This window comes from Astyanax mexicanus, chromosome 14 (genome assembly GCF_023375975.1).
Source record: "Astyanax mexicanus isolate ESR-SI-001 chromosome 14, AstMex3_surface, whole genome shotgun sequence".
NCBI classification, from domain to species: domain Eukaryota; kingdom Metazoa; phylum Chordata; class Actinopteri; order Characiformes; family Acestrorhamphidae; genus Astyanax; species Astyanax mexicanus.
In genome coordinates this window covers 41,518,936-41,532,198 of record NC_064421.1, presented here as the reverse complement: position 1 = coordinate 41,532,198, position 13,263 = coordinate 41,518,936, and the positions used below count along the sequence as shown (strand labels likewise).

The 13,263-nt window shown below is 34.5% G+C and overlaps 2 protein-coding genes across 2 annotated transcripts in view; one reads left to right on the top strand and one right to left on the bottom strand.

Annotated features, from left to right (window-relative positions):
• fam167b (family with sequence similarity 167 member B) overlaps nt 1–13,263 on the top strand; it is a 679,430-nt gene that overhangs the window by 405,689 nt on the left and 260,478 nt on the right. The window lies entirely within an intron of this gene.
• The window catches only part of dlgap2a (discs, large (Drosophila) homolog-associated protein 2a), a 257,198-nt gene that overhangs the window by 60,106 nt on the left and 183,829 nt on the right, over nt 1–13,263 (bottom strand). Inside the window, exons 5-6 of the mRNA XM_049463569.1 lie at nt 9,431–9,499; nt 3,209–3,368 (exon numbers count right to left, since the gene is read on the bottom strand). Coding sequence (XP_049319526.1) covers nt 3,209–3,368; nt 9,431–9,499 — 229 coding nt within the window. The remainder of the gene's footprint in view (nt 1–3,208; nt 3,369–9,430; nt 9,500–13,263) is intronic.

Genomic DNA, 13,263 nt, shown 5'->3' with positions numbered 1-13,263 from the left:
TCTGAATGAAGATAGATAGATAGATAGATAGATAGATAGATAGATAGATAGATAGATAGATAGATAGATAGATAGATAGATAGATAGATAGATAGATAGATAGATAGATAGATAGATAGATAGATAGATAGATAGATAGATAGATAGATAGATAGATAGATAGATAGATAAATTCAACAGGTAAAAACACACTTTGGTACAAAAGCAGCAGCTACAAAATGTTGGAAAAAAGCATATTTTTATATTAGATTAGCGTATTTCTGCCTCTATGGTTTATAATACCATAAACAATTTAATAATTCTGGAGGAATAAGAGCACAACGAATAAGAACCGTCATTCAACAATAGCTGATAGAACCAATGAACATAAGATTACCCCCCCCCTGTTTTCTTTGTTCCCTTTCCGGGTATTGAATCTAGCTTGCTAGCTCTTCTACTAAGTGTTTCTTTTGATTGTTCTTTCTTGTTACCAAATCGTGTTTGTCATGTTTTTGACCGCTCTCTTGCCTTGCCCTTTTTTCTGTTAGTTTATTTAGACTACCGCTTTTTGCCTTGCCCTCTTCCTGTTTGGATTTACAGTGTATGACCTTTTTGCCTGCTCCCTCTGGTATGTTGTTTGTTATCGCTGCCATTTTGATACAGACCCTGCCTGTCTCTGACTACTCCCTGTAAACCTTTCCACCTGTATAAAAAAATTGTTTGATTGGTATCTGCGTTTGTATGTCCTTGGTTTGGCCCACGTGACAGTTAGTTAATAGAATTATTGTGCAAAACAATTGATATAACAAAACAATTAAATTCAATTAAATTGTAACAAAGTTTTATGTTGAATGAACTTCGTTTTCAGTAAAACTTAACCAGGAGTAGAGTGCAGCTTACTCTACAAACAGAGTTACTATATTCACTAATACCACTTACAACTTTACTGTGTGCAACTTCACTGTTACTTAACAGTGACAGGAACATGCATTTCCCCTGCTGTGCTATTGTTTTCTGGTTTACTGTTGGTTTCTGGTTTAATGTCTACAGATCCTTCCAGACTGCTGCATCATACAATTAAGCAATCCTTCCACAGTCTATAGCAGCAGGAACAGTCTATCTACAACTAAACAGAGGGCTGTTACTGAATTATAGCAGGGCTGCCATGCATAAACCTCTCATTACTAACTGAATGAAAGAAAAAAATCATGTACAGGTACAGGAAGGTCTAGTGGCTCAGTTGTGAAAATAAAGTTAGGGCCCACTTGACCCTTTCAGAGGAACGGGTTGTTCTGAATGATCTCTGTTATCCTATTAGGAAACGATGAGGTGGTCTCTTTCAAGGTGACATTAGAGTCTCTATCTTCTGGATTTAAGAGGTTACTTCAAGGATTGACGAGTAAAAAAATTAGTGGTATAACGAGCCATGAATAATCTGAGATCTGTGCAGATTACTCATTGTGATTCAGGAAAAAATTAACTAAAAATGACAAAAAAAAAAAAAAAAAAATTCCAAGATATCTTATGTATAACTTTGTTATTGGCACAAAATTGTTGAACAGTCTATTTTCATGCCTTGAGCCCATGCTGGCAAAAAAGCTTTTAGGAGTTTAGGAATAAATCTACACTGATAGGCGTGGTGCTCCTAAAATAAGGTGTGTTTAGATACATTTCTGGTGTGCTGCTTTTTCGGTGGTGGAAAACACAGGTGCTCCACTGACTGAAATGAATCTAGACAACAGTCAACAATCAGTACATTCCTATAGGTGCACACAGCTTGCGTACACACCCACTCGTTAAACACACACACACACACACACACACACAAATACGGATGTGCTGCAGAACCTGACTTTTAATGCAAAAATAAACAAAATAAAGAATGAAATATCATTGCTGTTTCCTTAAATGAGCTGCTGGTGTATATTTACATTGTGAACACACAGGTCAGTATCCTCTGCTGAGACGCACAAAGCGCTTAGCTGTGAAGATACGAACGCGCCAAAGTCAGAGCTCACCTGTCTCTTAAAGGGAATGACAACTAGCACATTAATTGGTTTATTTCACATTATGCCCAAAACACACCCATGATTAATTACAAGAATTAGTACATGGCTTTTGTGCATTTTGAGCCACACATAGTGTATTTTTTGTGTCCTCATGATACCAAAAACACATGCCCTAAATCCAGCTGTGCGATATGTAATTGACTGGTGCACTATAGACTGTTTTTACTAACATCTACTTGGAGAAGGAGTGTATAGAAATGTTTGACTTATACTGTATATAAACATACAATTTGCTTTTGTTTAATTTCGTTTGTTAAATAAATAAAAAAATAAAACATCTAAAAATCAAAGTGTAATGAAAATAGACCCTATTTATAGGCACTAATGTCTAGATTATAAAATTAAATTTTGCAAAGCACTTTTCTTTTGTTGTTATAATTAAACAGTAATACACTTGATATTGAGAATACATACCAGTGCCAATATTACACATTATGGCATGAACCTCGGGTGTATTATTGCGATTATACCACAGTTCCATTATCGCTGTTTATTGAAAGATTTTGAGTTAAAGAGGACAAGAAATATATAATCTGTTTGGTTACAAAAAAAAAAACACAAGCTAAAATAGTTTCATTGCTGCTCTGTTTGTAGCTGCGCTGTTTGGCTTGTAAGCGCTGCAACATTGCTAGGTTACCTGTATATAATGAAGTGATACATGGAGAGCTTCCATTACAGTGCATTACCAGCTGATAACGGCACTCATAGACTGCCTCTTAGTCAATCACATTGCAGGGTCGAAACTAAGTGTGGTATAATTATATTTTGACCACTGGAGATTCATTTTAATATATTTATATATATACATATATATAGAACTGGAAGTCCATGTTTGTGTGTCTGCACTGAAACACTTACAGCCCTTGTATTTTCTACTAAAACTTATAAGGCTTGAGTACAAGGCCCCAAGAGTTGGGTGTTTAATTTCAGGCAGAAAATGTGAAAAAGGGGTTGGAACACTGAAAAAAAAAAAACTTGCTTTTTTTGGGGGGGTATTTTGATGTGGTCACCAGATGACGCATTAGACACTGCTCTGCCACTAACATCCATTAAATAGTGGAGCGTAAAGGAGATAGGAGATATCAGAGCATCCTTTTAGCCCAAAAAACGTCCAACATCTGAGTGAAATGAGCATCACCCGGTCGTGTAAATGGACTCACCTGGCTGACCTGGCTGACGCAGCTGGCCTGACTCAGGGTGCTGACGGCTCTCATGTAGCTCTGGTTGCGAGAGCGGAATTTGGGAGAGTTGTAGTTGGGCGAGGGGTCCAGCGTGATGCTGGGGTGGATCTCCCTCGAGGCCTGCAGGTGGTAGCTCTGACTGAACAGATACAGAGAAAGAGAAGAAGGAGGTGGTCGGGATGGACACACAAACAGAGACAAATTAATATGATTATTATAGTGATTGGCAGATCCGCACACAAATACGTTCTATTGGAGGTAATGTTGTTAGATTGAACATGCTGATTGACTGATTGAGGTGCACTTAAATACACAAAAAAATTATCAGTAAAATTTACTTTAATAAATTTGTAACTTCAACTCTGTTTCAAGACTTCAAGTAAACTTAAATTCTGCATACAATATTACCTAATTACAATTACTTTAAATTTAAATGTATATATTTTTAGTTAAAACACACATTCAAATATTTACATATCTCAAAGATTTATTTTGTAAACAGACCAAGTCTCTAAAAAAATGCATTTCATGCCATCCACGTGTTGAGGTGAAATATAATTTGTAAATATGTTTTAACTAAAAATATTTAAATTATAATTTAAATATAAGGGATTATAATATATTATGTATAGTATATTAAGTATATTAAGTAATTGTAATTAGGTAATATTGTATGCAGAAATGAAGTAAAGTTTACTAAAAGAAAGGATTGACTGAAGTTCAGTTCACTTATTTATTCTGTGTAACATTTAAGTCTTGAAACCAAATTAAAGTTACTTATATTTATCTGAAATTAAATGTACTTAAAAAAAGCACATGCAGAAAGTTGCGAATCTTTTTTAAGTCAATTTTACTCATCATTTTTTTCAGTGTAGTTTGATATTTTTAGATACAACTGTAAAAAAAAAAAAACTATTCCAATTTTTTTTTTGGGACACCCTGTAAATTGAACATAAATTTAAAGAAAAAGTCATATATTTTAATTAAAAATAATTAGCAAGTCTCATAGACCCATACATTTTATTCACAATATAATATAAAACATATGTCAGATGTTTAGAGTGAGACATTTTACATTTCATGAAAAAAAAACAAAAACAAAGCAGGGACACGTCTCAATAAAATTGAGATGAGGCAACAAAAGGCTGGAAACGTAAGTGGCTTTAATAAAACAACTCTCAGAAGCAAAGACAGGAAAAGGTTTACCAATCTGTGAAAAAAAAAGGATCTGCGTCTAAAAATTCTGTATAAATTTAAGTAAAATGTTTCTTAGCATATAAATTGTGAAATCTTGTGAAAAATATCATTAACAATATTAGTAGAATCTGGAAAAAAAACATTACAGCAAATACTGGATGCTGATAACCTTTGGGCCCTCAGGTGGCATTGTTGTAGTTCTAAATGCATTAATGTTTCACCTTTAGCATTTCATATGTATTCACTATTGTGAATATATCAGTTATATATATATATATATATATATATATATATATATATATATATATATATATATATATATATATTGTGGTAGGCCCTGGGGTTAGGGGCGTGACCACTGTGACCCGGAAGGAGGAAGCGCACAGATAACACAGACACGGGGAGTAAATGAACTCAAAAAGTACCTTTATTCGGCTTTCAAACGCCCTCCACCACACCCAAAACAACTCAAATGAACATACTCAGCCCAATGGGGCTCTAGAGTCTGTAGAATTACTTTAGTCTTCTTTTTATGCTCGTTTAAAGGTCTGTGCGGCCTCAGGACTCAGCTCCCCAGTCAAGACCTTTCCGTGAGCTGAGGCTGAGTTTTATACCTGTCCCAGCCGGCTGCTTAATCAGTCCTGAATGCACACCGGCTGGGACAGACATGGCTGTGAGTTCCGGCGTGGGGCGGACCCACGGTTCCCCCGCCTCCTCACGCCACAATATATATATATATATATATACTGTGTATATATATATATATATATATATATATATATATATATATATATATTTACATTAACGCAGTATTTTAATGAATGAAATAATAATATACGTCACTTTATTATGAAACAATTATTACTGTAGTTACTGTGCTTTTAAAAAGGCACTAAACCCTAAACCATTTTTTTTTTCATAAAAATTTTGATGAACATTTCCTAACCTTTAAAAAAATGCTTTTATTTTACTGTGTTCAGGTTAGTTCTCCAGCACAGAGACTGGAGCAATATTAGCATTAGCTGCTAACGGCGTTAAGTGCTAGCTCTTTTGACGTTCAGAGGTGAGTATATCAGCCTCTAGCCTGCTGCTAACCTCGCTAATATCACCCTGGCTTACTGGAACACTCAGCACAAGCGGTTAGTTGCTAATGCTAATGCTACTGAACCCAGCCTTAGTGGAAATCTGGAAATCTAAGCTTACTGTAAATAAACAGAAGCTCTTTACTCACCAAAATAAACAGGATAGAAATCTGTGTAGATTAACATCCAGCACTCGTTTGACTTGAAAATGCTTTTTCTTTTTTAGAAATACTCAAAGTTTTGTTTACTTAGCTTTGCTTTAAAGGTCTTGCCACCCTGCAGTGACACCTGCTGAATTAGAAGGGAAACATGGTGACACCCCTGAGGGGGTGAGAAAGCTTGCCTAAAATAGCCTGGGCTGCAGGACACCAACTGAACTGACCAATCGCTGAGCAGTACTGAACTCTCATTTGTTAGAGCCTACTGCACTAGAACATCAGTACTTTCTTCTAAACAATATAAATGAACTTTACTTATTTACTCATTTCCTAATGATTTAAAGTGATTTGAATAAAGTTAAAGTCTTCAGTGAGCATGTGCAATGGAGCGGTGCGGAAAACTTCACTTTAAACGTTCACTTTAAATTCAGCATTTAGCTTTTGGTTAATTATTCAACTCAAATGCTAATTTAAACTTTAAAAATGACTTTTAAAATACAAGTTTTAAAACGTCTTGTTGTGTTGGTGTGACATGATACAGTAAGATTCTAGGCACAAACAAACCAGAGTCCGTTTTAACTGGTTTAAACAGTGCTGGTGTGAAAACGCCCTTAGTTAAAAATGATCCTGTATTGTCAACAGCAGCTGGGAAGGTTGTTGGTGTCCTCTAGCAGAGTGATGTTCATCGGAGATGCCAACCCGTCTGTGTTTAGAGAAAGAAAGACCTTACCCTTTCTGACCCCTCACTGATGTGTGTGTGTGTGTGTGTGTGTGTGTGTGTGTTTGAGAATGTGTCAGCATTACTCTGGAGCAGGAGCAACCAGAACTCAGAGAGAGAGGCAGTAGGTCGGTGTGCACCTGAGAATTTGCTGTTCACAGTATTAATCGATCGCTGCATTAAATCAGAATAAAATACACTGAATGTCAACAGTGAGGCTACTCCCAGCTTCTTAACATCTTTCAATAAAAATCAGCATGTTTTTTTTTTTATATAGTGGATTTGCATGCTTAACCTTTTCAGGCCAAGCCATTTCATTGGACACACTCTAAAAAGTGATTCTGTGTTTAAGTCAGGAGTTGAGTGAACTTACCGGTCAGTACAACTCAATAAAATGAGTTCAGAGAACTTTAACCTGAAAACTTAGAAATGCTTTTTGAGCAAATAAAAAAAAAAAGATGTTAACCAACGTTTACTAAACTACACGTGTCAATGCTCTTTTTACAGTGTTGGTTCATACAGCTTTCCCATAAGGCTCCTGGCACCATATATTTAAATATTGGGTGTGGCCTCTTCCTTACTTACCTTACTTATCTTTGTGTTGTCTGTTGCCCAAAGCTACCTTATCCCAGTCGTGCATTAGTGTAATATATATGAGTTGGTTGCCAGGTCTCAGTGTTGTTGGCTGTAAGAGCAAATCCCCTTTATTCTGTGTTCCTAATGCTCAGAGTATGTTTGCTTGCAGCTACAGAGTTCACTATTTACAGAGTTCACTCTTGTGCTGCTGCAGTAGTATGCTGTCAATGTTAGCAGTTCTATAAAAATATATGCTAAATATGCTGAGAATACCTGTATATATCAAACAAACTAAATGATTTAATCCCACAATACTTGTTGAACTAATTAAACTATTGTTGTGTGAATATATACATTTACAACTTAACAGAGTCAAAGCAAAATGAGGACTTGACTGAGTTACGTTGAGCTAATGAATTTTAAAAAAAATATTTTTTTATAAAAATTGTACAGTTTAGTAGTGTTTTAGTAGTGTTTTCTGTTAACATGTACAGCAAACACTTCTGAGTTTGTTAATCTAATAAAAATAAATGTTTTAGCAACTAATTTTAACACATTTTCTTGTTGGCAAGTCTAGCATACACTTTTCAATTACCTCGACTAAATTCAAAGCCAAGTTCAGCCAAAAGATTAGATAATGATAAAAGAAATATGATAAATTCTTTGTTGAAGTGATTCAACAATTTAAGTTAATTTTAAGCTAACATTTAACTTAATTTTGTAAGTGCAGAGAACAAATGAGCCACAAAGTTGTAGTAACTTTAAAAAGGCCAGGAATTTAGTTGCTTAATGATTTTAAGTTTCAGTGAGTTAAATTTTTTTCACAGTGCATGTCATTTCTTTTTTAATGTTTTGTTGTACATAACACTGACTGAGACCGGTTATGCAGAATTCAGCAGAATAGGCGATAAACCAACCAATATACAAGTTTCAAAAGGCACTAAACCCTAAACCATGTCTTTTTCCATTAATATTTGAAATGTGTTCCTTTAAAGTTATAAAACATACCAGTCCTGCTTAATTTTTTAAAAACATTTCCCACCCTTAAAAAAAACAACAACAAAAAAAACGCTTTTACTGTGGTAATTTCTGCCTCTGCAGTGCCCTCACAGTTCCAACTGTGTACTATAGGTGTAGATGATGTGTATGTGTACTTTGGTACCTACTCAGACGCATCACAATATGCAAATTAGTCAATCAATACTACCACCCTCCTGCTGACGTCCAACCGTCTGCGTCTCACCGCTATCAGAGGCACACTGCTGCAAGCTCAGCCAATCAGCTCTCCCTCCTGCCCCGCCCGTAAACCCATACATCACCCAGTGCCATTCCCAAACTCCCCCTCCCATTTTGGTGGAGTCAGTTAAAATTAGGGGGTATGATGACCATTTAAATTATAGGATAAAGTACCTTAGCCCCTCCCACTGCACTGGAAAAAAAAAAAAACTCAGCAACTCAGACAGTAGGGCAGGCAGAGCTTATTTTTACTCATTTTATGTGTTAGATATTAAATTTACTTAAATAATTTTGGCCAATTTGTTGAATGTATAATGTGGCCACAAAGGCTCGGAAAATTCAGTTTAATGTTTGGAAATATCTAATTTTGCATAAATTAATTTATTTCAGGCAAAATGTGGGTTTAAAAAAAATATATAAATGTTAAACCCAGGCTTTTAATAAAATGGACCTTAAAATATATACAGCTCCAGAAGAAAATGATCAGTTTCCCTGATTTTAAAAAGTATAGGTATATGTTTGAGTAAAAATAACATTTTTGTTTTATTCTGTAAACTAATGTTCCAAATTAAACCCTTGTGTATTGTTCGGGTCTGTGGGACCAGTTTTCATTTTTCATCAAATGATACTAAAAAAATATTTTTTCTAACTCAAACTCATTGGCATTGGCTCATTTTTTTGTGAAAAACATATATCAAAACACATTTTCGATAAACACACACTGTATACCCCCCAGCCATTTATATTACATACAGTATGTTTGGCCAAGGGCTAATAAACATTGCTTCATTTGTAAATTTGAAACTAAACAAATTTTCTACTCATATCTTGAGTTAAATCCATTTTCTTTTACATTCTATAAAAAAACTAATAAAAAAAGAAAGAAAGAAATTTTGAAAGAAATGTAACATAAGAAAGGTAAAAGGCAAATATTAACCATGTAAGCTGTTTATATTGCTTGCAATTTAGGTGAAGCAAGCATGTGTAAAGCATTTTAATGTAGAATTGCTTAATTTTGCTGAATTAAATACAAGTAAGAAAGTAAACGAGTAACAAAAATATGAACACCATACAAGGGTTAAAATATAATTATAAATGCAGAAATTGAGGAACAGTCACAATAAGAAGGAGGTCAAAATATAATGTTTGATCAGTATATATATATATATATATATATGTGTGTGTGTATTTGTGTTTGTGTGTGTGTGTAAAGTCGAAAGCGGCCGGTATTCACCTTAAGTCTGCAGCGAAATTGGTGAGGTACTTAACCACGTCACTGCTCGATTTATCCAAACGGTACGAGCTGCAGGTGGAGAGAAGAGACGACAGCGTTACGGAGAGATCTCAGAGAGAGCGTGAGTGTGGTAGAAGGCGGAGGGTGGAGTGAGCGTATGGATGTGAGAATCCCAGATGGGAAAAATACACATTCACATGTGTCACAGTAAAATTCCTATGATTACGATGGAGGTTTGAGTTTGATTGGCATTTAATAGGCGTGACAATCGAGCCGTCCGCCGTTGAGCGCGGCTCTTTTACTCGACACATGTAGTACGATATACTCGCCTCTGAACAGCAAAAGAGCTAGCACTTATCACAGCTAGCAGCTAATGCTAATGCTGCTCCAGCAGTGCTAGCTGGAGTTAGCAGCAGGCTACAGGCAGATAATACTCACCTCTGAACGGCAAAAGAGCTAGCGCTTAGCGCAGTTAGCGGCTAATACTAATGCTGCTCCAGAGTCAATGCTGGTCTTTAGGTTTAATTAGACCTGCAGCCCCTCAGGAGAATACAAATGAGGGGGGCTGAAATCCAACAGACCAGTAAAGGAACAGTTAGACAGTTTGTTCATTAGAAACCTTAAAATTTCTCTAAAGTTAAATGTTATTATTATAAATCCAGTTACCACCTCTAGTTAAGATTCCCTTTTACATGATGCTACACTGTAAAAGTTTCCAATAAAGCATTGTAAAATTGCAGTAATTCACTGTGGAGTAAGATTATACCATATAACTGTAATTGAGCAAAAAAAAAAATAGTAATTTACTTTAAATAAATTACAGTGTATTACAGCTCTTTCGTGTAATGTTTATGATAAATAAGTAAACTATAATATTGTAAAATATTATTTACAATTCTTAATTTGTACTTTAAATAAAGTTTTAATAATAAAGATTATAATGCACACTAATAAACATCTATTTTCTGGTCTATTTTCATACATAAGGTGCACCAGATTCGCATTATGTGACACTAATAAGGAACATGGGTGTTATAATGATTTCCTATTAAACAAAACTGCTAAACAAAACTGTAATTCTTAAAAAAAAATGTTCTTTTAAAGTCAAACAAGCGCTGGATGTTAATCTACACAGATTTCGGTACCACTTTAAAATAAGACTACCTTTATAAAGGGTTTATAAATGGGTTACAATTCATTTATTAATGGTTACTAATTAGGTTGTAAATGCCTTAAAATCATTAATAATCAGTTATAACACATACGTAGAAAGGGCAACGATATAGATGGCTGTGAGTTAACTATTTGCCAAACAACAGGTCATTGTTGCTTTTTCTACATATATGTTATAAGTGATTATTAATGATTTTTAAGGCATTTACAACCTAATTAGTAACCATTAATAAACTAATTGTAAAACACTTATTTTAAAGTGGTACCCAGATTTCTCTCCTAAAAACTGTTTATTTGGGTAAGTAGCCTAAAGCACTTCCATTTATTCACAGTAAGCTTAGATTTCCAGATTTCCACTAAGGCTAGCCATGTTAGCGGCTAATGTAGCACCCTATTAGCCAGCAATTTGTCCCATGTAGCTACTTTTAACACAATAAACATGCAGACTACAGTACGATATACTCGCCTCTTAACAGCAAAAGAGCTAGCGCTTATCACAGTTAGCAGCTAATGCTAACGCTGCTCCAGCAGTGCTAGCTGGAGTTAGCAGCAGGCTACAGGCAGATAATACTCACCTCTGAACGGCAAAAGAGCTAGCACTTAGCGCAGTTAGCAGCTAATTCTAATGCTGCTCCAGTGTCAATGCTGGAGAACTAAACTGAAACTCCTGTATAACTGTGTACTTCAGCAGAGTGGCTTTACTGCTCCTTACAACCTGACTGGTAAATTTCATACATAAGACGCACCAAATTATAAGGCACTGAGGATTTTTGGGAAAATTAAAGGATTTTAAGGATTTAAAAAATACGGTACTATTATGTATATCATTACTAATCCTAAATTTCCCCCAATCCAACTTTTTCCAATGTTATGTTCCCTGACTGAGCTGTAGGAATGTATCTACGTACATATTAATAAGTTTAATAATGTCGGCCTTAAATAACATGAAGTATCTTTGGGTTATTTGTTTGTAATTTTCATACTGTCCCAATCTTTCCTGATACATGATAAATAGTGGATTATAACATCCATTACTGTTGATATCCATTCAGAATCTGCATAGAATACCTTCAGAATTCCACATTATTGTGTCTAAACTGTTCCTTTAAAAGTCCAATTTATATCCAATTTTTTGACATTTGGAAATAGTTGACTTTAAATTTGCAATATTACGACTTTAATCTCATAACATTACAATTTTAATCTCGTATTATTACATCTTTAATCTGGTAATGTCACAATTTTAATCTTGTAATATTACACCTTTAATCTTGTAAACATTACAACTTCATTCTCATAATACTATGACTTTAATCTTGTAATATTATGAATTTAATCTCGCAATACTGCGTTTTTAACCTCGTAATATTACGACTTCAAACTTGTAAAATTACAAATTTAATCTTGTAATAGTACAACTTTATTCTCATAATACCACGACTTTACCCTTGTATTATTACAACTTTAATCTAGTAATATAATGACCTTATTCTCATAATATTATGCCTTTAACGTCATAATATTTTGACTTTAACTTTGTAAAATTACAACTTTGCTCTTGTAATATTACAACTTTATTTTTCTAATATTAGGACTTAATCTTAATAATTCAACTTTATTCTCATAACATTGCGACTTTATTCTCGTAATATTACACATTTTCTTGTAATATTATGACTTTAATCTTGTAATGTTATAAATTTAGTCTCGTAATATTACAACTTAATTCTCATAATACTGTGACTGTACCCTTGTAATATTACAACTTTAATCTCGTACTATTATGTGTATCATTACTAATTCTAAATTTGGATGGAAAAACTTTGTTTTTCAACGTTTTCCAAGCTGACTGCTGTGGTTCCATACTGATGTTCTGAATCGGTTCAGTTGAGCTATAGATGTCCGCATGTGTCTGAGTGGTCGAGGGTGTGGAATGGAGAACAAACAGCTGATCTATCACTCAAATAGAAAACAGAAAGAGAAACATAGAAATAAAAGCAGGAATTCATTATAAAGATCCATTATGGATGAGAGATATAAGCATGGGAATGAAACAGACTGAACGCGACAGGAATGAGTACACAGATTATGCGCAATGTTACACAACTGTGGTGTTTGTGAGATAATGTTCAGAAACAGTTTATAATGTGGAGTCAAGAGAAGAGGCTGGTTAGGTAACAGATAATTGACACACTGCCTGCAAAAAGTAAAAAAAAAACAAAAAAAACAAATGTTATCTCAGCAAGAGAATCATCTTAAATCATAAGCTGTGGTTAAAATTATATATAAACAGTCATGATATACATAATATATGTGGTTTTTAAAGATTCCTTCCGAGTTTCTGATCCCTGGCTTAGAACTGAATGTGAATTATTTACAAGTTGTGCAATATACCAGCAAATCCACTGCCAACAAAACCCGAAACTCCCACCACCATGCTGAACAGTTCTGCCATGATAAGTACGGAACTTGTTTATTGCACTTCTGGTAAGATGCTAAGCACATTTCATTGCCTCTGTACCTGTTTTTTGCACAATGACAAAAAAAAGTTGCATCTAATCTGATCTAATCTAATCTTATACATTATCATATTTCAAATCAATTCAAAAGCATTTCACTTACCAAGATGTGAAGTGCAGACAGAGATTACAACATAGATT